Source organism: Dufourea novaeangliae, unplaced genomic scaffold (genome assembly GCF_001272555.1).
Source record: "Dufourea novaeangliae isolate 0120121106 unplaced genomic scaffold, ASM127255v1 scaffold56, whole genome shotgun sequence".
NCBI lineage: Eukaryota > Metazoa > Arthropoda > Insecta > Hymenoptera > Halictidae > Dufourea > Dufourea novaeangliae.
Genome location: NW_015373942.1, coordinates 3,410,568 through 3,436,137, shown reverse-complemented (window position 1 = coordinate 3,436,137; position 25,570 = coordinate 3,410,568). Strand labels below are relative to the sequence as shown.

General features: G+C 39.4%; 3 protein-coding genes across 3 annotated transcripts; all 3 read left to right on the top strand.

Annotated features, from left to right (window-relative positions):
• Window positions 1–1,325: 1,325 nt before the first annotated feature.
• On the top strand, window positions 1,326–3,209 carry LOC107185880 (protein phosphatase 1H). The gene is made up of 6 exons (XM_015573653.1): window positions 1,326–1,566; window positions 1,641–1,898; window positions 1,992–2,209; window positions 2,287–2,557; window positions 2,625–2,884; window positions 2,954–3,209. Exons 1-6 carry the CDS (start codon window positions 1,381–1,383, stop codon window positions 3,207–3,209), a joined length of 1,449 nt encoding a protein of 482 aa, XP_015429139.1. The 5' UTR covers window positions 1,326–1,380.
• Window positions 3,210–12,738: 9,529 nt separating this feature from the next.
• On the top strand, window positions 12,739–13,373 carry LOC107185846 (probable salivary secreted peptide). Its single transcript, XM_015573618.1, has one exon. It carries the CDS (start codon window positions 12,787–12,789, stop codon window positions 13,183–13,185), a length of 399 nt encoding a protein of 132 aa, XP_015429104.1. The 5' UTR covers window positions 12,739–12,786; the 3' UTR covers window positions 13,186–13,373.
• A 3,465-nt stretch (window positions 13,374–16,838) lies between these two features.
• On the top strand, window positions 16,839–17,525 carry LOC107185857 (probable salivary secreted peptide). Its single transcript, XM_015573630.1, has one exon. The coding sequence runs from the start codon at window positions 16,887–16,889 to the stop codon at window positions 17,274–17,276; it is 390 nt and encodes a 129-aa protein (XP_015429116.1). The 5' UTR covers window positions 16,839–16,886; the 3' UTR covers window positions 17,277–17,525.
• Window positions 17,526–25,570: the final 8,045 nt, after the last annotated feature.

Below are 25,570 nucleotides of genomic sequence, written 5' to 3'. Positions count from 1 at the left end.
AACTAGGATTATTTTAGAAATCGATATGAGATTCAAAGTGTAAAAATGTCTAGTACTTTGAATGTTTTAGAAAATTATTCGAAATAAAGATGTATGGAACTACTGAAAATTACTTTCGATTCCTTTTCCTTATTCTGTAAATTCTTTGATTGGAATGTGAATGCTGCTGGAAGTATGAATAAAAATGGAACTTTAAAACTTTTTCAAGTGATATTTCGTTGGTTTGCGTATTAGCGCACTGCGCCGAACGCAGATAGCATGATGTTGTAGTCGCAAGGGAGCAATTGAATCGAATAGACATATTGCACCGTAGCGCATCATACTGTATTTCAAACTTTTATATCATTATAATTTATATGTATATATGTATATTCCAATAAACATACGTCAGGTGATATAAGCTTCATTTCATCGAATTCTCTTAAATATAACTGCATAAATATTGTACAATCCTATACTAATTATAGTTGTCTGGTTCAACAGGTTACTACAGAAACTAACTACTGCCGATAGTAAATTAAAATCTCTATAAATAACAATAAAAAAATGCAAACATTCTATTAAGTTTGCTCCATTAAATAAAACAACTTTTATATAAAACATTTTTTGTATTCGTAATAGTTAGATTAATATAATAGCATATATACATTTATACCGGGCCAACATTGTATACATATGTATCAAACTGCTGTTCACGCCGGGCGAGAAAAGCAGAACATTTTTCCTTGCCAGCGAAACCGGGGCAATAATGAATGTATGTATCGCTATATGCAGTACAGTTACGTTTCTACAGTCGGAAACTTATATGTAGAGTGCGCTCGAATCAGCGTGATTTTCGTGGAACACCAAATCCCATAAGATGTTAGGTCTATTCTTATATCTCGTCTGTGGTACAGCAGAAAATCTCTGATTTTTTGCACGATCGGTATTTCAGAACTTGTAACACGAAGTCCCATAAGATGTTAGGTCTATTCTATATCTCGTCTGTGGTATAACCTATTTCTTTGTTGACAATTGATTTGTCAACAAAATGTTACCAATTAAAGGAATTCCTGATTCATGAACAATCTAGTGTGTAATGATTGTACTTCTGATTGGAGTGCTATCAGAATTCTACGAATATCTTTTCTAGTGCGAAATTAATTTTGTGCTTTCTAACTGACAGATGACAGATAACCAAACCATAGCTTGAATTCTGTAGTTTCTTGATATTACTGTTATCATAAATATACATGCATACTTATACGTTGCTGTGAAATAAAGCGTAATTAAAATGCTGTTACCAAAAGTGTTATTTTTCTATTAAGATATGTGTTACAATCGAATTGTTTAGTTGATTTATTGCAGTTATCATTTTTGTGTCTATCCCTACTAAGAAAAATGCTGAACAGATTTAAATCAGCATTATTAAATGCTGTGGGTGCAAGTGAGCTTGGCCTACAATATCCAAATGATTCAGACACTGATACTTTAACAGATTATATCAATTCAAACTTTATCACGGAAATAGAAAATAAACCATATAGTCGACCTAGTTTTCTTGGACTAACTACAGAGGAAACTCAAGTATGTAATTTGAAGTGCGATAATTATTACAGTGATATATCTACAGCAGCAATTAAATACATTATGTATAATAGGTAAGTGCTGACCATAGAGTAAGACCAATAATAGTTCCAAGAGATTTGAGTCGATTACCATGGTGTGCTGGCTATGCGGAATGTATAAATGCTGGGAAAAGCACTTGGAATGAAGATCAAGCTTCTGCTACAAGAGGAGATCTTAAATTGTCAGATGTTAATATAACATTACCTTATATTATGTTTTCTATGTTTGATGGACATGCTGGTTATCAAGTTGCATTAACAGCAAGATTACACTTACACAGGATAATTCTTGTAAGAGTAATGAAAAATTATTTGTAATCTCTCCCACATATATGTATATTGATTTTATGAATAATGTTTCACAATATTTATTATTCTTAATAGGAAAGGTTAATGGCAATACCTGGCAATATGTTACTAAATGAAGATGAAGATGAACTCATAAAAGGAAGAGATTTAGTCATTGGTGCTGTTGAACTAGCATATAGACAAATGGATCAAACAGTAGAAGCTCAAGCCCAAGGTGGAGGTGGTGGTTGCACAGCTATCACTATTTTATTCCTTAATGGTAGATTATATGCTGCAGGTGCTGGCGATTCAAGGTAGAAATTCTAATTCTTAGATACATAATACAAATACTAGCAATCAAAGTATTTTTCAACAAAAATCTAATGAACAGAGCTGTACTTGTATTGGGAGAAAGTCAGCGTGCATTAACAAGAGACCATACTCCTGATTCAGAATCAAATCGTGTTAGAGCATTAGGATTCTTAAGAAGTAATGAATTATTAAAAGGACATTTCACACCATTGGAGTTTCGAAAACGACCTTTACAGAAGGAATTAGGTTCCACGATTTTATATAGGGAACCTTATATGACAGGCTGGGCGTACAAAATATTGAATCATTCTGATTTAAAATTACCTCTTATCTCTGGACATGGCAAAAGGGTAACTGCCCTCATTATATATTTTAGTTATACTTTGTATAGAAATTTAATGTGAAATTTTTGTTTAGAGCCGTGTAATGGGCACTATAGGGGTGACCCGTGGTTTTGGAGACCATGGCTTAAAAGCAGCCAATACAGGTGTTAACATAAAACCATTCCTATCATCACAGCCTGAAGTGCAGTCGATAAATTTAAATAATTGCAACCTGACGGAACGTGACTGTATTATTGTAGCCACAGATGGACTTTGGGATGTTGTATCAGATAAAACAGCAGCTAATATACTCAGAAAGACTCTTGCTCCTGATGCACCATCATTGGAATACAGGTATCTATTATTAGGACTTGGAGTATTTATTTTAAAGATAAAGAGATTACAAGAATGTTTTCTTTATAGGCTTACAATGGGTGCTCAAGAATTGGTACAAGCAGCAAGAGGTAGATTAATTGGTCGAGTTTGGGTAGGTAAATCAGAAAATCCTGAAGAAACAGATGAAAAGTTTCTACCAATGGCATCAGTTGATGATATCAGTGTTCTAGTAGTACCACTATACCCTTATTTGTGTGAGCATAAGCAATGGATGAAAACTACACATCAAGAAAGAAGATATTCTATGGATTCATTGCACATATCAGTCAATAATTCTGTATAATATTTTCTCAAACTTGTGAAAGCTACGTTAATTTACATTTTAATAGGAAAGCTACAGTTGAACAAGAATATTAAGATATTCTATGGATTCATTGCACATATCAGTTAATCATTTTGTGTAATATATGATCAAATCTATGAAAATTGATTAATTTGCATTTTAATAGGAAAGTTACAGTTGACCAAGAATATTCCCAAATTTGTGTAGCAATCAAACACAAAAAACATAATTGCTTTTACACTGCTTTTAATTAGTAATATTTATATGTGTATTACAGTTTTATATATTATACTTTCCAACATTTTTTTGTTTTGAAGTGATAATTTATTGTATACTGCCACTTCCGAAAAACGAAATTAGAAAACATGCCATAATTATTTAACGGAACATTCCAATTTTAGAGTGTTGAATACCATGTAACTTAATTATAATATTATACAGCATCCAAAGTAGAAATATAGTCTAATTGTTTTTATAATACATATGTATCATTGTACATGCATCATGAATAAGAGTAAAACAAATTGTAGTAAATCAATTTGTATGGAAATAATCTTATTGCAAGCACATATAGAAGCAAATAATCTTTTCTGATAATCTTGTATTTATTTTTTTCTTAAAGTAATTAAACAGAATCAATGTGTATAACTATCCTTAAGTGATTGATCCACTTAAGATCTTAAAATAAAAACATTGTAAATAAAAGATGCATTGCTTTATTTTTAGCAATGAATGAAGAAATGTATGTTTTCTCTCGTCTTTCATTGCATTTATTTAAATGGTTTCAATCTCGTATCAGATTCCTAACTTGATTTAATATTAGTTATGGAAGCTGATATGTATTTCTTAAATGTATTGGGATAAGTGTTTCTTACCTGAGTATGATGGTTAACAGGATTGCACACATGGTTTTAATCACTCACACTTCACACTACACACATTACATAATTAACAGATTACGTAAATTACTCACGGTAAATAAAACATACTTTATATTAGTTTTGTAATTATTTGGAATTCGCACCCGCACGTTCAAACCGTTATGCAGCATTTCAGTTTGCTTTCAAACTACTCGTTCTGCGCACGCGCAGTATTTATTTCAAAGTTCTATTTCGCGCCAACTTCAAATTAAATGTAATGTGTACTTACAAATTCGGCACATTTATAGGTCATAATATTAAATATTAATGTTTATACAGTTTATAAAACATTTGCAAGGTATAAAATATAGAAAGTTAGCTTAAAGTAATTACTTTTAATTTGCGTGCAACAATTTTCTGATTTCTTTTGTGTTTAAACACATCGTTTTTGTAAATATTGTCACATATTGTTGTTTAATTACTTAATAACTTATATCTCTAAACTACTTTTTCTTATGAAATACATAAATGATTTAGAAAGATGTAGAGACGTAGATTTCTACATTACCAATATAAAAAACATCTCAGGAAGTTCTAGGAAAGTAATGCAGTAATGCCACTATATACATATATGTTAGTAAATCCGAGATTAGGTTCAAACAGCCTATGAACTTTTACGCACTCATTATTTTATTTTTCTTTATTTCCATTTTGCTTATTATGTGTATACGTATATTTCACTGACACGTAATAAAGACGATAATAGTAACGATAATAATTATAACGTTGTTCAGAACTGTGAGCGAAAATATAAAAGAATACAAAGGTGTCACGAAGTGATTTTCGTCGCTTGCTGACTTTGGTAACTAAAACTACAATGACAGTTTCTTGTTGAACCCGCCAACGTACGCTTTTAAAAAGTTACCGCAGTTTAAAACAATAAGTTTCCAAGCCCCTTTTCTTAAGCTATCCAAATTCCCATCTCACTGAATACATATATCATTTAGACTCAGCTTATCTAATGATTCAAGACTAAAGTCATATTACCATTAAACTTAGGAACGAGCCAATTATGAAGTCCAAAACTTTCTTCTAACTGAAATCAACGAAAAAGTATGTATTTTCAATTGCATGTGTAATAGTACTAAATAAATATTCAATTTTTTCGTAAGTAGTCACATTGAGGAGTAGTATACAGACTAGATCGCCTGTATACGTAGATACCTACATTAACAAACGAAAATTGATGGTGTTGCACAATTCGACTGAAATAATTCACGTCCACGTTTAGATCAAAGTAACGGCACACGTTACTTTTTTACCAAATGTTAGACAGCAGATACGTTTCTCAAGCCGGCGAGTTATAACAGATTATCTGCCACGGTCATCATCGATGGCATCTTTAAGGATACCAGGAGACGTAATGCTTCTACCCGTAAGGGTGGCGAAAGAAAGGATAAAAGAGAACGAAGGAGAAAGTCAGAAAGAACTAGTAACTTACGGTGTATCGGAATGGCCACAAGTTAGGGGTCTCGTACTACCTCGATACATCATCGTTAGAGAACTTTGGACGGCTTCCCGGTTACGCCATTGATGGCTTCCTCTGATAGGACATGATGTATCTGCCTCTCATTGCTACAATGTGGAAGTAGTAGTCGGATGTAATTTGAAAGTAAAAGTATGAATTAAACGATAGTAAAACATTTGTCGACGGTCCTGTTTGTATATCAATCATGTGACTCAAGCAATAGCCTAATTTCAACAGGAGTGAAATGGAGGTAACTATTTTCATTGCAATCATTTGTACAATTCTACCATTGGATTTTTGATGGAAAAGCAAGTCGAAAGTTTAGAATAAAATTTTTTCGTATAAAGATTTATTTTCGGACAAATTGTGTTTACAAATGTACATGATACACATGCATTCCAGCATGCAGTAAGCAGAAATGGAAATTTTCACCTGTTTCTCTCGAAAACAGCCTTGTACGATAAAATTTTACCGTACATTTTCAGCTTACTTATTCATTTGATAAAAAGTTACACTCTTGTCGATTGTACTTTGTAATTATCTATAATTATTAGAAGCGTTTGTAGTGCCTAATTTATCTTATACATTTCTCAGTAGATATATCAAGTCAACTTGTCCTCTTTCGTTCCTCAGGTGGCTCGTGCCTGTTGTCAACTATCTTACTTGTTAGTGTCCTCGTACCTAATGTCCCTTAGCTGTAAACTCACGCTTAGTTGCCGAACGTGATGCAACGGATAATGCGACAAGTTTGCTACCGAGGGATTATGTGACCAGTCCTCTGTTCGAGTCTCCTCGTACATTTACGTTATCCATATTTCAGGGAAATCCTAAGCTATCCTTCTTCAATGTATACATTAACAACTTGGTATTTGTTAACAAACACCCAGTACAAAAAATTATATTCTCATATCAAGCTTCGGTATAATCGTGAAATTACGTCGCAACATGTATTAATTACAGTACCACTGTTATCGTAAAAAAAGTCTGGACAACGTAATGATTATCAATTGATTACGGAAAATTACTTGTGATGATTGTATTGTATATCTTAAGACAGTTATATAATTACAGGAGGAACTGAGTAATCAAAGATTAAACATCATCAATTACAAAGAAATTGTCAATGTGGAAACCCGTACAGTGGAAAGAAAGTAAAGAGTAGATTTCTTCCTCCATAGTTCCTTCCTGTCTCACTTGGTTCGCAAATTTTTTGCTGCCATTAACTATTTTTTTTTCCTCCGGACATAATGGTGGTCCGTTACAACGTCTGCAGATTATAAAGCGAGTCAGGCGGACAGCGAGGATTTTCTCAAAAATTTGTATCTACAGGGAAACGAAAACGTAGGAACGATTACCCGCATGTCGACCCTCATGTATTCACGTACATCTATTGGAAACGAGCACACCCTTTGTACAATGCCACGGAAATAAACTACCGCCTGGCTCTTTGAAAACTATTCTCATTTATACCGCGACACAAAAAGAACTGGGAAGAAATGTGTGTTTGCGACAAGGGAAGAAATTAATATAACGACAGATATTTCCCATGAAACGTTAAAAGAGTTACGGTTCCGCTACATGCGAAACTCGTGTTAGTCGCGAGGTTGAAGGAGAGTTGGTTCCTTTTCAGGGGGAAAAAAACAGTTCGTAGTCAAATTAACATCGCAATTTATCTTTCACACCGGGGGATACAAATCTTCATGAAAAGCAAATAAGCAAAGCATGGACAAAAATTGCATAAAAGCGTGGTTTTAAATCAATTCTTCTTGTTTATCGTTGTAATATCTCCATTTGTGTGCAAATCCGAGTTAAATTCAATAATCACGATAAAGAATATTACGTTTGTGAAGTTCATTTACGGCTCGTATCGATGCACTTTTATCGTCAATATTATATTACGTATACGTATTTTAAACACGTCGGATTTAATGTACGATAACAATGTACACTGAATTATTAATGGAATTATCCAGATTTGATCGCGAACAATATCTTGATGTTTCTCGTATGTATTGATATCTATAATCAACAAGGCGTGTCGGATTATCTGAAGGATATCGTTTTCGTACATTATCATTTTTCGTACATTAATGGAGTTTTCGAGGAACGATGGACTCGAATGTGTGCGTGAACGCCTTCGGAGGCTCGCATCGGTTCGCACCGACACGGTAACGGTTATTCAATATCACATTAGCGTACGTCAGGGCATGTTCTTCCATGGCGTATGCTTCTGTGCTCTGTGCACCAATAACTTCATTTTCGCTGACATAACTTGTAATCATATAATCTGCTGAGCAGCCTGTTCGGAACAGATGATTCTGTTCTTCGCCGATCACGGAGAACGGTGAAATATCCCGGTTTTCGTACCTACAACGGACCGTTTAGCCGCAAGTGATCCAAATCCAATTTCTGTTCACGTTGAAGGACGTGTATATGCTGTTAATCCATCAAACCCAACGCTCCTCGCCCATATGTTGACTCTATTAGCTCCGTGTCCGGTTAACGTTCACGGATACGTGAAATTTCTTGCACCAGGAAACAGATCAGAGATAAGGCTGACTCATCGTGTGATGTATTTTTTTTCGCAACGATAACGCGTCGGTTGATAATAGATTGTTAATGATACTCGAGTAAAAGCAACGTCGAGGGGGGTTAGGAGGGGGGTGGGGGGTGATCAAACATCGACAGTGAAATGGTTCATCTATCCGGATCTCACGAGAATGTTTCTTTTCGCGGGATAACAATAACGCGTCCCTGGATTGTTCGCATGAACGATCGGAAGCCTCGGTTGTCTGGTAGCAAATGGATAGGTGTTACCTAAGCTAGTTACGGATCCTTCGATAAACACAGACGGACAAACGTTTCCTAATTGTGCTGGGAATTGTTTACGCTACCTCGCAGTACCTTCCGACCCGCCCCCGTTCATGGCTATTCCGTGTTTGTCTCCCCGTTTCTTGCCCGTCTCTGCTATGTCTTCCGGAAGAATGGACGACGATAATTTCGTAGGAGGATTAGCGACGGGCAGGATCTTAATTGGGTTGTTGGTGTCTAGCTGTCCTTGCAGAGAGAATCTTTTCCTTCGTTACGTCAATGTTCTTCTAACCGAGTGAAAAGTTTTGTTTGCCGTATTAATTGCAGTGAACGTAACGTCGTATAATAAACGAATCATTTGTATCATCTTTTTGATGTATCGTTTTAAAATATGAACGACAGATGGACGTTAATTACGTTCGATCTACTAATTTTCGAAAATCTTTATCTCGCAAGATTCATTGATCGTTTGATTTGACCGGCTTTTTTTCTTGCTTTTCGTATTCCTGTTTCAAAGCCCCCTTACCGTGTCTGGGCATCGTCGTCGCAAAACGATACATCGATTTACTGCCTGTTTTACTACTGCTGCGGCGCGGCTGCATGTTTTTAACGATGCATAAAGGTGCCGGTGCGCATAAAGAGACTGTGTTCGGGGCGGCGCAGCGACGGTTGTACGATGGCTGCCGAGATACGATGCACGACAAGTGAGGTATGCAACAAATCGAGACTGGCGTTTCTCGCGGAGAGAACAAAAAAAACGAAAATATCGGTCGTTTAACACCCCTCCCGGTGCACCCCGTAGAGGCCGATACCAGACGAATTATTGCACCGCGCCAATCGACGAGGATTACCCGCGCAGGGAAAGGGCCACCGGGCGACGTCGTTCGACGACTTTACGGCCGCACACGTCGCCCCTCCTGAAAGCGCATCGGCGTCGTTGCGAGCCTGAGCTTTCTGAGGATTAAGCCTGGGAACTTGCGGCAGCGCGTTCGCGGGCTACCAACCGATCGAGAATTTTGATTCTACGGGCTCTTTTCGTGGCGTACCATCATTCTTCGCTTTTATCGCGGCGAGCATAGGGTGGGCTCCGAAGTGTCGTCATCAATAGGGAAAAAACGTGACTGGGTTATCTCTGGTTAAAATAACCATTACTCGAATATTTTGTTATTGTCCTATTTTCCTTGAGCTGTACATGAATACGTATGATCTTAAAAGGAGGACACGGGAAGAAACCTTAATGTTAATATGGGAACTAATGACACAACTGAAACCCGATAAATTATAACGACCGAACGTAATAATACGGGCGAGTCGATCGAATGTTTAGAATGTCTGGATTACGGGTGATGTGTGTAATTATTTAACATTATCGTGAGTGTTCTAATGCACGGGTGGTACTGTTATATTCAATTCTGCAGGGACGATCGGAACTCCATAAACCAAAACTATCGCTGCTCAACGCGGTGGAGGTTCTCTTCGTGCTGTGTCGTCGATAAACACAAGATATTCATGAGATGCTGTTTCGATTTGAGGTAAACATATTTCCAGGCAACTGTGCTTGCTTAATTAGCAGCGTACACCAATAATTTTCAAGAATCGTTTCCGCGAATAATCGTTCATAAAGCTTGATAGAAATCCAAGAATTTGATCTACTATTTCGTTATATGGTTCGATTGTTCAGAAATCGATGTCAGATTAAACTAATCTTGCATGTGATATCTTTCGAGGAACGGACGCAGCCTTCTGGCTGCTATCTTTTTTAATGCATTAAACACTTTGTACGTAAGTATCCGTTATATCAATTCTGTGAGGATAGTCGATAAAAATAACCGTTTCACCAGTTACTTTTTCGGACGTTTCGACAGAAATTTCTTGCGCCGGCACAAGTTTAGTATAGTATGTTAATTTCCGAGAAGATGTGGATGGCTCCGAGTAATGGAAAAAACTAGTAGCTGTCATTTCCGACTTTTATAGGGGCGGTCAGGAAGCTACAAAACTGCAATGGAACTTTTCTGTTCCCCTAATTGTCCTAACGGGTGACCTCAACGCTCATTACTCCCTCGTCCCTTCTTTGCCCTCATACCCCTTGCGATTTTTCCGCTAGTCTAGCCGGGAATCAATATATAATTAATGTTGTTCAACCGAAATTTCTTGCTATTTCGTTTTATCGAAGACTCGAACGGCATCTGGATTATTGTTTCTTATTATAATCCAATTGAATATTACTAAATCGTATTAATTATTTGACGTAGCACTGAGTATTGTCAAATGATCCACGGTAATTTTGTTATAATCCATGGGGTTTACGTCTATAGGCAGATAATTCGAGCGTCTAGGAAAGCGGATTCACCCTTGGCTCGACATTACCGTATAGAATCCGGTGGATAGCTCGTTAAGATGGTTGAAATCGAGTCCTGGCCTCGGATTTCCGAACTACACAAGCAGATAATTAATGGTAAAAGCATCATGCTTCCGATATCTTCTGTCCGGCATGCTTGAGACAGGTGCTCGAGATTGAGTAGTCTCATAGCTAGGGGGTTCGTCCAACGAATGAATAATGCGAACGTATTCGCATCCTGCAGGTCGTGCCTTGATCGGTAAAGTCACACGCGTTGCCTGAGTGTTTGTTCCCTGTATGCGTGAATGCACGACGCGTTGGTAGTAGCATACGGATGTAAGACTTTCATGGTAGTGCTCGTACAATATGCACGCCTGTATTTAGAAATCTGATGATGTACAGACTTCTAAGGAAACACATCCACTAATGTAATTGATGAAATGACTAAACTATTCAGCATAAGGAAACATGCATTGCATTAGATTAATACTGTTACCTTATGTATTAAAAGAAAAATTAAAAAATTATGTGATAAAAACTCCTGAGGTTGGTATGATTATATTGTAAATTTTACGTAGCGTAAACGCTACGACAGCAGTTTGTGGTTGTTACGACCGATAATTTATCACCGCGTATTTAGGAATTCACTTAATAGTCCAGGTGAATGCGGGAACTAAATGCATACACTAGGTAACATGTTGGATGTTCGTACGGTTAACAAGCATCTGAACAAACAATCTACAACGACTTTGACGAAGTAGTTTCATTTCATGCAATCAGGATAGCTCGTAATATAAGGCGTTAAGTACGGAACCTTGGGATCAGTTATGTTACGACCAAAAGGAAGCAAATAGAATAGCGATTTGGATCGCAACAACTGAGTACAGATAACGTCAATCGATATGTAAATATTAATTTGGAAACCAGATCCACTGAGTTTGTATGTACAAAATTTTAATGAAAGTAAACATCTTTTTAAAGAATAAGTAAACATACCTTTTATCGTGAAGTCTTTAAATGAGCTCACGGTTATATTTCTCAAACATAATTAGCTACTTGTGTTACTTTCGCAGTAATTTAGATGTATATAAGATAAATTACTCGGTCGCACGTTACCTAGAAGTTTTCAAAGGCTTCGTATCAGGAGTTTGCGGACGTAACCTATTGAAAGTGCATAGAATCTGCGGGTGTGTGTGTGTGTGTGTGTATATATATATATATATATATATATATGCGTGTGCGTGCGACGAACAGAGTACACACAGCAGGATGCAGTATTAGATAGAGTTGGGTCGCTCATGAATTATAGAGATCGTAGTCTATTACGAGATTGGGGCCAAACACCTTACACACGGTTTATCGCTGATTATAACGATTATGTTATTGTTTATATCTGGAAAGTCATTGTTATATTCAAAATTCATTCAATAATAAAATTTGTTAAGCTTTCGATGAAAGAACTACCCAATAGTAACTGAGAAATATGTATATCCACGATATGCCTTAACCTACAGAAATACTATGGTGATAAATCTGTTTGCGTACGATAGCGAACATATGTGTGTTTAATTACGTTTCTGGAAATGAGTCAGAACTTCCATTTACATGTGAAAGGATAACAATGACAGACAGAAGCATTACTCATCTTTTTATTCAGAAATTTTCTTTAAACATGTGCACACTAGATAGTAGAGATTTTCATGCCGTGAATGAAAGCACTTAAATCAGATACTTACACTTATTCCATGAAAAGTAAATTGCAGTATCTTGTTGAAAACAATTTCTTTATCATGAATGATAATCGATCGATGGTATCGAGTAATCACTCAAGGTGGAAACATCATCTACAAGTACATATTCCTAGAATAAATCTTTCCAGAACAAGTCAGTAGACCTTTACAAACGTATCACGATAAGAGAATTGATAAGACGTTCGCGACGACTATATAAGTCACAGAACAGCAGGTGCAGTATTATAACTCGAGAAGTAAACCAAGTGTAAATTCAGAATTTGTACGGAATATACAAAAAAAATTCACCATGTCGGCGCAAAAGGTGGCAGTTTTCTTGGCGATAGCATTCATTGCTGTGATAACTACCGAAGTGAACTCCTCGGCTTACTACAAAGCCGCGAATAACAGCGGCAACCTATCTCATCACCTGTCCGTTGGAACCCGACTACCTGGTGACAGGCTTGTGCTAAGGCAAAACGTCATTAAGACGTCTTCCTGGATGCAAGTGGTCATTGAAGAGAAAACCTTCAACACTACAAGATACGAGCGGATCACATTAGTTAAAGCTCTCGATCAGAAGACCAACGGCAACGGTGCATACGCCAGTTTGACCGCGGGTGGTCCAGGAAACACCAACGTTTCGATCAGGTTCAAGAGCCAGAGGGGTCATGGAATCAACTTTGTTGTTGAGCTATACGCACGATAGTAAAACCACCTAACTGACGCGGATCCTGCCATCGTATCAATTTACTATTTTCAGTTTGTCAAAGGAATTTACACATGATGTTCAATTGTGGTTATTGGTTAGTCGGAATGATCACACTTTGGTCAATTCATTTTCATAATGTTTAATTTATGACTCGCATGTGTGAAACGAAATAAAAGTTTGATAATTATTATGAAGCCCATACAGTTGTTATTGCTCTATACCTGATTACTTATAAAGAAAGTACGATCCAAGGAAACAAGGGTAGGTTATGTATTCACGGGTGCTGTTAACAATAATCTAATTAACGATGACGTGAAATGACGACAGGGCTGTTGTCTAAAAAAAATCCCAGTAATTCACTAGTGGAATGTCTTTCTTGTACGCGCTAATCAAGCGGATCCCTTTCCTCCTCCAGCAGTCCTAGATAATTCTTCCTTTCGTTCATTTCCGTTTTCCCTTCCCCCCGCTCTTGTGAGGCGGAATCCCGGCGTGGCTCGTAGACGCTCCTAAGAGGTTGAGATCTTCCGTTTCCGAGGCTTACGTACAAAGTACATTTTGTGCATGCATGCGTGGCGGCACGGAGAGGAACAACCGACTGGAAAATTGTTGTCGCTTCGCGGTGCATTCTACTATGGGGAGATCCTACCGGCGAGGCGAAACTTCGAATCGAGTTGAGGGCCACTGAAATTGGTGGTGGTATCTCAAGCTTGCGAACGACCATTTCGTTAACCTACTTATTCTATCCCCGTTCCACTAGCGCCACGGGGCTCTCGAGTGCCTAGTTTGTCTGCAGCTCCCGACCCCGTCTCAAAACGCGCCCTCGCTCCGGAGGGAAATACAGTTTTCTTCTTTACGGATTGTTCTTTAATGGCGCTAGGCATCTAAGGGTCAGCGGGACATCTGCTTCATAAATAGCTACGAACCTTGTTAATCAGCTTAAACATTAGCCTGGTGAAATTTCATCTCGATGTTGCTCTGGCTATTAGGAAGAAGGTATTCTACTGGCAAGCTTGAGCCAGAAATGTGTATTTTGTTGTTTGCGTAGTCCACTGCGGGCAATCTATTACATCGTCTCATTTCGCATACTGCTAATCCACGAACAGAGCGAGTCTTTTGGAATAAGTTAATATTGTTAAAATATAATACACTGTGGGTTTGTTGTAATTTAGACCCGAAGCGATCGATAGTGCATAGTGTGGAAGTTAGTTATCACAAACAGAATTCGGTGCTGACGACAATATATTCAGACAGTGAAAAAGTACAATGGAATTACGGGATATTCTTCTTTCTGGAACTAATAGTATCGTCTATTATTTCATCGATGAACGAACAAAAATAGCAGTGTTCATAAGGAAGTCTGTACAACTTTGACGCCTAGTGTATAGACGTTCCTATAAGTGCTTTCACGACATTACAGTTCTATTCTAGGTTCCCTTGATCTTTTTGCGTTCATATCGATCGACAATCAGTTGGCAGACCGTACAACTTCTCGGTGCACACGAGCGTAGCTAGGTACTTATGTCACGTTAAATACGGGTCATTGGATTTCCCTTTGAATCTCGATAAATTCAGAACTTAGGTACGTACTGAAGATAAGACATCTCTGTTACTCTTAACGACCATATGTAAGTCTATTATATAACGTCAAATTGTCGAATATACCACACCTATAAAATACTAAATTATGTTTGGATAACGGAACGTAAGTGGATAATGTAAAGTGAATGTAACGTTGAACGAAACTTGAATGAAACTATTTTTCGTGTATTCAGTTTTCGTAAGTAAATCGAGTATCCATGTCGCTCCTACGGCAACAGTAACACTTGACCACTGTTCTCGGTTGGCTGTACCGCGAAAGTCTGAGGACTACCGCGCGAGGTTATAAACCTGTCCCGCGCGCTGTTTCATTATTGCTTGTAAAATTGCGAGACACACGAGCAAACCCAGCGCTCGAAACAACGTCCGAGCAGACAATGCGATGACAGGATCGGGCGAGAACGAACGAACGAACGAACGTACGAACGAATGAAAGCGTGTTTGCACGAGCGTATTCCCTGGCGCAGCCACAAAAGAGCTGGTCGTCAATTCAAAACCGCAACGGCTATTATCGGGCAATTTTAAACGGAAAGCCGTAGTTACGATTCCCGCATTTTAGACACGCCGCTTGTCAAAAAACACGACGAGTTCCTCCGATTACCGAAATTCCCGTGAACACGGGATATTAACGGGACGGGAACGCTGGTAAAAGAAGGGGAGAATGACTTCCGTTCTCCTCTTTTCGCTCGCTGCTTAGATTGAATTAAAATACGAAAGGGATGAGGCGACGAGCAACTTTTTCTCCGGAGGTGATGCCCGATGGGGAATAAATGTCGAAAAAGAAACGAACAACTGTTTGGCGTATGCTACCTGAAATATTACCGATGTAATGCAAGTCAGGCAGTGGTTATAGACATTACGCAGCAAATCTCCAATGAAATGGTTTTAATGGATTGGCCAACTGACTTGCGTTTTCTGTTTGATGCCCCGATGCGACTCGAACAAACCTACTGTAAAACCTGATGAAGTTAAAGGTTCATCCATACGAGAGCTGAGAGTGCAGTTCTGATGAGTTGTATACATCGATTTAAAAGAACTTCGTGGTAAAAACTCTTAACTGCAATGTACGTTACTCGATAACCGTATCCTGTCATTAATCTTGCATCGTGAGTGATCCGAACGATAATTTGAAATATAAATACGAGTATACGTATTCTTCAGTTAGGGTTTTACACAGATGTTCTGTCATTGAATATTCAGTTGAAAGTTTTCAAGTGATTCATAACAATGGTTTTTGAGATACAAGTTGTCAAGTATCATCGAATATTATGTCTAGGTAGAGTCTGTTATCATATGCGGTCACCTCGTTAACCAGTACGAACTACACTCTGACCAAGTAATCCACGTTTATGCATATTAGAAACACGATTGGGTAATATCTTTTGGTTGGATTTCTCAAAGGGTAGGTGTATCGCGTTACGTTTTAATACATTGGGTTTGAAAGAGACGTTATAACAAGTCAAATTATACAGTCTTGCGATACATGTAGATATTAAACAAGTCCAGCATACATACAACTTCATTAGTTTGTTCTTGATAGTGTACAAAAAGCCTTTTACGAAAATAATTTAAACGAATAAAATTGAAAACGACATGTTCCGAATGATGTACAATGTACAATGGAATTACTTAGTGGAGAAGTGTTCTGCTCAAGTACTCGAGACACGAATACGGATTTATAGTATAAAGAAAGGCAAGAACCTAAAGTTTCTTATTCAGGAATTTTCTTCAAACGTGTGCACACTGGTTAGTGGAAATTTTCATGCCATGAACGAAAGCATTTAAATCAGATACTTACACTTATTCCCTGAAAAGTAAATTGCAGTACCTTGTTGTAAACAATTTATTTATCATGACTGATAATCGGTCGATGGTATCGAGATATTATTCAAGGTGGAAACATCATCTACAAACACATATTCCTAGAATAAATCTTTCCAGAACATGTCAGTAAACCTTCACAAACGTGTCACGATAAGAGTACTGATAAGACGTTTGCGACGAATATATAAGTCACAGAGCAGCAGGTGGAGTATCATAACTCGACAAACGAACCAAGTGTAAATTCAGAATTTGTACGGAATATACAAAAAAAGTTCACCATGTCGGCTCAAAAAGTGGCAGTTTTCTTGATAGTAACATTCATTATTGCGATAACTGCCGAAGTGAACTCCTCGGCTGACTACAAAGCCGCGAATAACCAATCTAATCACCTGGCCGTTGGATACCGAGTACCTGGTGACAGGCTTGTGCTGAGGCAAAACATCATCAAGAAGTCTTCCTGGATGCAAGTGGTCGTTGAAGAGAAAACCTTCTACGTATCAGGAAACGAGCAGATCACATTAGTTCAAGCTCTCGATCAGAAGACCAACGGCAACGGTGCACACGCCAGTTTGACCGCGGGTGGTCCAGGACACTCCAACGTGTCGCTCAGGTTCAAGAGCCAGAGGGGTCATGGAATCAACTTTGTTGTTGAGGTGTACGCACGATAGTAAAACCACCAAACTGACGCGGATCTTGTCATCGTATCAATTTCTTATTCTCGGTTTGTCAAAAGTATTTACCCATGATGTTCAATCGTGGTTATCGGTTAGTCGTAATGTTCACACTTTGGTTAATTTATTTGCATAATGTTTAATTTATGACTCGCATGTGTGAAACGAAATAAAAATTTGATAATTATTATGAAGCCCATACAGTTGTTATTGCTCAAGAGAAACAATGGTAGGTAATGTATTCACGCGTACTGTTAACAATAATCTAATTAACGATGACGTGAAACAACGACAGAGCTATTGTCTAAAAAAGAAAATCCGAGGAATTCACCGCATGTTTCGAATGATGTACAATATACAATAGAATTGAAACGCACATTATTAATATTATATTCTTCAATTCAATTTTATGTTGAATACGCTACTGCGTTGTATATATATATATGTGGTTAATATTTTTGTGTTCGTTGGGTGGTTTATTAAACTTATTTATTTAGTGGAAAAGTGTTCTGCTCATGTACTCGAGACACGAATACGGATTTATAAAGAAAGGCAAGAACCGAGCAGTACTATTTTTTAGAATTAAACATTCAGCTGAAACTAGGGCAACCAGTTTGAGAGCTCTATGTACTCCGGGAGCAAAAGTACCACTCGACTATGAAACTACCGTCTCCGAAATCTTTTTATTCCATTCTACGTTTGTATGTACGCACGTACACATTTTTGCAGGCAGTGTTCACTACCATAATAACAACCTATTACAGATTTAATTGTTTACACATATAGGATAATAAATATTCTGAATGAGTATGTACGTGCATTAACAGAATTTTTTTCCTGAAAGTATTACAAGTCAATATAACATCGCATGAAGTTTAATATACTTGTACTGATAGGTCAGATATACCCACAACAACAAAAATGTCCCTTCTGTACCACCGGCACAACGTCATTCTCGATGATAAATTATAACACACCGCATTCATAAAATGGTCGTGACACATCCTACAAGACGTTGTAAAGGTAAAAGGATCTAAAGCGGTAGGCGTTTGGGACAGGTAGATGGACTACAGGTGAAGGCAATCATCGTCAATCGCTATTGGGGTTGATGTCAATAAATACTGACATTTACGCTCCTTCTAGTATTGATTTAAGGTGAACCGTCTGGTGGAGGAGGGGCAAAAGAACCGTTCCATTTATACTTTTTCAAGAAACTATAAAAAAGTTAATACACTTAGTGCACCTTTGGGTTTTTCGAACGTATAATTAATAAATAATGAAGTCGCCCGTATGTACAACGATAATTTGAATATTATCTTCAAGACGGTTCGCACATATTCTTGGTAAGGAAGATTAATACTGAAGTTTAATTACGAAGATAATGAGGTTGGCAAATGAAGGGTACTGCCCAATCAAGCCAATGGCCAAGGGCGTGGCCGCGTCGGTAGTTTGTTGTATAAGATACGAACCTCCTTGCCATGTTTTTTGGTAATAATGAATAACGACGATCTTCATAAGTATTAGGTTGTTTTCTCTTTTTTTCGCCATTTCTTATACAAAAGTGCGGTTATACCTACCGTGTAATTTCGGTTCGTAAGTTATTACGAGGAATACGATAAATCACTTTAAGAACGATCTATATATTTATATATTTCGGTTCGGGTAAAGTGAATCCACGGGATGATCTCAGGGGTGTCTCAAATATTTTCGCAAGGATAAACGGGGTTTCGCTGTTTCGTAGCACAGGGAAAATGTTTTTAGTCGCATCAGGAGGGGACGATGAAGTGGATTGAGAGTGACGTTCGCGAACGGTGTTTGCCTACGAGGAAAGCAGAGGGTCCCCGCTGGTAATTTCCCTGACTGGTCAGTAGAAGAGTCTCGCATAGAGCAGCCAGAGAGCTCGTGTGTCGCAGACCGAGTGGATGTATGGGAACAGGTATCGATCCAGGCGTTAAATATTTAATCGCAGTAAGAAAGTTCAATACACGGACGAAGACGGTCTGTCTTTCGAAGATAGTCTGTACGAACGAAAACGAATACGACAGGAACAAGGCAGCACGCAACGATTCCTCGTCTATCCTGGTATTCGCGAAGACCGGGTTGACTTTCATTATTTAGAGCGGCGGGGAAAAATGAGGATCGCCGACACGTCGGTCCTCTCACGTATCGATCGTAATTTACCCACGCAATTTACTCACTGACGTCGAAGCCACGATTTCTTTTTACTGTGTGAAACCTTTAAAAATTCTTCAGGAGATTCACCGTGAACTTTTATATCGTGTATAGTCGTCGAAATGAACTATAAAGTTTCAATTAATGAAAGGATATTGAAACGGCGAAGCATAATTTAATTCGTGACTTTAATTTAATATCCCTGTTGCGAATATAATGATCTAAAACGAGGTCGTTGAAAATACAGACCCAGGAAGATAAAGCAATACGAATGAATTTGGGTTACTATTCATACATAAAACATATGCCATTCATAAATAGAAACGAGATGATAGAGCATTTCTATACCAGCCATCCCACACTTCATCCGAACGATTTCCGGTGGTTAAATCTTTAATTAAGGAAATGAGTAGTGTAATGTAACAATTACTTTTTAATAAATTAATCGTCTTCAAGCATTTACAGTTTGTCAACGAAATGTTCGGGCTCTAATACAGATGAAATGTACAATCCATAAATATTAATACATTTATTTAAATATAGTTCTTGTTTTCTATTATCAATGTTAGAAACGCAACAATTGTATCGCAATGTACATAAACGATTACTTAAACATTTTATCGTTGTTTGTGTTTCAATCAACAATGTGTTAATAGAATGAACGCCTCTATGATTATGCGTGATATTCAATCTGATATTTTTCATGAATAAATCAATATTTTAAAATTATACGGCGTATGTATAATATACAATAGAATTAATACTATACGAAATTGTTTGAAAGCGAATTTGAATATTCGTCGAGCGTGCGTGCTATTGAATAGAATTTCACTAATGTATCTGTGCATTACTTGCTGTTTCTACTTATTATAACCATAAATGCATGTGCGTCGGATAAACTTTAAAACTTCATTTTCATGAAAACAAGGTGTTTAAAAAAAAATTTGTTTCTACGGGTTTGATTTTTTTTTTCACGAGGAATCACCTTTCTGTTGGTTGTATCAGGATTTTTAAATAAATTATGTCTCAGTCGAAAAATGAATTTTAATATTCATTAAGAATTTACAAAATTTCAGTGGCAAGAAAGTACTAAGAACTGGTATAAGGTATACGCTGAATGTACACCAACAAATATATCACGGTTCACTTCTAAGAAAACAAGACGAACCAATTTTCTTTTCTATCGACATCCTCCTTGTTACTGGAAAATTGCATCGGAAGCACGCGTAACTACCCAGTGAAGTCGATAAACAGACGAGAGATACGATCTTCGTCCACTCGCTAAAGCGAGCTAGGTTCTTGCGGACTGCGGTGTCGTCGTTTTTGGTAGTACACTTTTAAAAGAGTTTTTAGATAAAAGGACTTTAATAGCTAACACCAGAGAAGTTACCCGTACCGAGTTTCAGTGAACTGTATACCGTCTCGTTAGATTTACAGTCTGGATCGCGTATTATTAACATTATTATTTCTTTACTCGTATTTCTATATTCTCTCTTATATTTTACATCGAATGAATTAAAATAAATTGAAATTGAATGTCGTTATTTACTTAAAATTTCAACAATAACCAATTAATCAGCAATATTAACCAAAGGCAAAAACATTTCAATATTGGCAAACAACACGTTCACTTCCTACGAAAGACTGAAATGATATTTTGTTTACAAACAACGTAACTCCAGGAGTTGGCCTCTTCAAACTCCCAGACAAATACAGGTGCACTCGACTCTGTACACACGTGTTCTCGAAGACTCGTACGCTTTTTAAACAGTTTACTCAAAACCGGGCGTCTCGCGCGTATCGCGTGCACAACAGTTTTAAATAGCGACGAAAGCGTGACTTTTAATTGCGCCGTTCGCGAAACGCATCGCGCGCAGGGTCGCAAAACACACCCCCTCTTGTGCGCGCGCGCCCCTCACGACTCTCTTAATGAGATGGCCGGCTGAGCCGCCTCATCGGTGTTAAAAATGTTGTGCTCTCGCGCGCAAGGCAAGCAGGATAGGCTCGTAGACGAAGAATTTGTGTGTGTGTGTATGTGTATTTCGGTGCGCTAGGCTGTGTCGCGCGCACCAACCCCCATGTATCTTACGAGGCAAGGGTGCTGCAGGGACTCCTCGGTTCTTCCTTCTCCGTGCGGAAGTTGCGCGCTCGCAGGGTGGGTGCTTTTACCGCCTCGCAGATAGCACCAGTAAGTATGTAAGTTCTTGGCGCTTGCGCATGTCCCGTTCCGTCCTCGTTGCACAAACGCGGGTACTCGATCTACCCTAGAACCAGCGGGCCCCCTATCCTTGTCCCTCTTGCCCTGGCTGTGTCGGTTCGACAGGGACAGAGACGGTAGAGCGTGCGCCAGCCAGCGAAAGCTTCGTGTGCGGAAGGGAGAGAATCAATGGACGGAAGGGAGACGGAGACGGTTCGCGAACGCGAGAACGAGAGAGAGCGTGCGCGCCTGGTACGAAGGAGAAAGAGCGAGAGAGCCGGAGAGCGTTGCGTGGGGAGCGATCGCAGCTCGTCATTCGAAGCCCGCCAACGGACGAGCGAGCAGCCACGGAACGGGACCGCGATTCAAACAACCCACGCGATCATTCGCGAAAATAAGAGTAAAGGTACACACGCGCACGGTTGTTACACGAGGATCCGAAGCCGACGCGAACCTGTTCACGTCCCCTTCGTGACGGAATATCGCCTCGAACACCAGTGTTCACACCCTTACTGTGGTTGTTCCAGCGATCGCAAATCAATCCTCGTACTGGTCCAACGGTCCGTCGTGTGTGTATTACTCTCGTTCTCGTTCAGTCCACTCGAACGACCGCTCGTTTCGCGTTCGGTCCGCTTCGGTCACGATCGTGTCGGCCGCAGCAGTGGCTTACTACCCGGTGTGTTCGTCTCGCGTGTTTTCAATTCGCTGGCAACAGGAGTGGGAGGGAGATAGTGATAGTGAAAACACGGTGGTGGTTGAAAGGAAACAGGACCGTTGACAGTGTGATCAAAGTGACTCGTGTGCAGGGCGCCCGCTAAAGGATATCTGACCGTGCCACCGCCTCCGCCGTCGCTGTGACATTTCTGTTCGGGAATACCTGAAAGGTTAAAGGACGAAATTCAATCTCTCTCCTCATCCGTGGTGGACGAGAGCGCCAGAGTGTGGTTGTACGGTTGGCACAGTCGCGGCCGCGTGTTATAACTTGTGCGTGGTGAAGATAGGTGGTCACCGGTTACAGGAGCCTGAACGCATTCATCTATCGGAAATATCGAGTTTGTGCTTCGATTAGTGATGATATCTCGTTCTTCGTTCTCCTTGTAATCGAAGGAATTCGTTGCGTTCACTTTTAACCGCGTTCGGAGTGAATTACAGTGTCGTTTTTCCCGTCGTCCGTTTCTATGCGATTACCAGTTCCATCGGTAAATTGGAGAGAACATCGGAGTGCAATTACCAGACTCGTGCTGGAACATTGTTAAATCTACCAGCTCCCGGTTTAATCGAATGACAACAATTGATCTGTTTTTCCTGGATAAAAGTTCACGTCGTACCCAGTGTAAACATCGAATCGAACGAAAACACCATTAACTCGAAGGACATTGGCCGTTGCTAGTCATAAATTGGTGACGTTTATCAGATCCAGAAGCATCGATACCGCATTTCGCGCCCAAGAACAACATCACGCTGGTGGCAACATTGGCGAACCGTTTGGTTTCTTACGACTTCCTTCCGGTCCAAGGCAAAAGGTATAACAGCAACTCTTGAACACTTGTTTCGGGGATCAGGAGGCAGCAGCCAGCGTTTTTGGCACACGAATTTTCTGGAAGCTCTGCTCGTTCGAGTGTGTCACAAGCATAGTACGTGACCCTCGTGGATAACAATTGTGATAGGCGACCGGTTTGTCATTGAACTCCTCCTTCCGTAGCATTTTGCGGATAACAGACAAGGAGGGACGACTCGAAGATACACCGAGGAACGGTTGTTTCGCTATATACTGTCGCAATCACGACGTTCGATTGGACGTGACGCAGCGTTCAGAGGCAACCGAGGGCTGCGTTTAACGACTCCAATCCGAGATCCACGGAGTCCGTGTTCCGGCTGGTAATTCATGTTTCCGTGACACTTTGGTACTCCGGTTGTGTTAGTGCTGGTTCGACGGTGGTGTCCGTGGAACGAACGATCCGTCGACGCGTCGCGTGAAAATAAAAAAAAAAAGTATCCGCGTGTGCGAAAAGGCCCTTCCAGTGGATTACATCGAATCATCGACATCGTGTTCGTATCGTGGAAGTGGAGGGGTTAGTGCCGCGAGACCTCGTGAATCCCGAATCCGGCGTGTCGATTAGAGAGAGAGAGAGAGAGAGAGAGAGAGAGAGAGAGAGAGAGAGAGAGAGAGAGAGAGAGGGAGCGCGTGGCCAATTACTCGTGCACCGTTACTCGAGCACCGATTAATTGATTAATTAGCCCGCTAATTAATTCGTTGAGTCGGTTGAACCGTTCCGGATATACACGTTGGTTATCGCGTCACCCATCTTCTCGTAACAATTCGTCAATTTTCTCTAACAGAGACCGTGGGGATATTGGTCCCGGTAAAATCGTCGAAATTATCCGCGGCCAACAATTCGCATCACTCTCGCGATCGATTAAGTTCTCATTTGGATCTCGGGGACTGAAAGAACCGGTGTCGCGTTAATATCGGTTTCGATTATCGGCGCGAACAACACTTCCTCGAGGACCGCCTCCTCGGCCACGCACAACAGCCTCCTCTCGTAGATCCTTTGTCCGATTTCAACCCGGGATTACGGTGCCGGCTCGTGGAGAGTCCCAGTAGCCTCTGTAATTGTGCCACGCGCACGGTGAAAACGCTTGTGTCTCACTCCCTCGCGAAGAACAATAAACGGTGGTGTTTACGCGACGAAAGTGCAGACGCAGCCCACTCGGTCACTTGCAAAAAGTGAGTAGCCTGTCTGTCACCGTTTACTATTTCCCTATACCTATGAATGCGCGCGTGCATGTGCGACAACGCTCGATTCGCTTGGCACGACCAGGTCGCCTAGTGTATGCGTGTATGTGCGGGGTATATGTACACGTGATTCCTTGCCCGGCATTCATTCAGAACAAAACAAGCATGCTCATCCATTACGGGCATGTACACTCGTGTGTGCATACGCGTATTGTATATGCATATAGCTTGCATGTTACCTGCTGCTGTGTCTGAAAAGAAATAACGTTTAATTTCGAAATATATATATTTCTTTTTGGACGGAGTATGCAAAACAGAGTAGTGAGATAGAATTTTGTATATTTTTTGTTTTTGTCGGTATATGCATGATCGAATTTCTATACAGCGAAGAGTGTAGACAGAGGTCAGTGACCGTAATATATTGATATCGTAATGGTGTTTTGATTCAACGACGATGTGAATCGAAATAGCGAGATTGAAATTACGGTGATTATTAATCAAAGCTGAGTGGCCTTGACGTTGACCTTGACGTTTAGTACCATTTCAACGAAGCGTGTAATCAGCGATGTCGACTGTACAATCTACCTGTTTCTTAATTTTTTTTGAGGTCTCGTTACGAAAACATAAACATTCCGGGAAAGAATTTTCTAACGAAATAACATATACAAATCGTTTATTTTGAAAGCGGTGTGAGTCCACTTTTCGTTTTCTGTTTATCTGTAATTTATTTATATTTATTTATAATCATAGAAACTGTCTTATCGATTTCTTTCAAATTGGACCGACAACACTTTGAAAATAAACGGTCCATATAATATCCTTAGGGTCTACAAAATCGTTAGAATAGGCACGAATGGTCTCTCAATTGCTTCATCAATTCGTCTAACCACATTCCACGAGAAAACAGCACATCCCTTTTTTCGATTGCTGTTTCCCGGATCGTGATCTTAAATATTATCGAAATGTACATGTTCGTAAAATGACGAGGAAAATCTCGTTGGTATATCGTTACTAGAAAATACCTCGAGAAAAATCAGACTTTGATGCGGTAAATCCGAGAAAAGGGCGAGGAGTAAAAAGGAGGAGAGCGTGGGGAATGATGAAACAGTGAATAAAGACGGAAATGGGAAACGGGAGAAAGAACCTGTAGCTAAGGCTAAGCCTGTCCCGCTGACAGAATAGCGA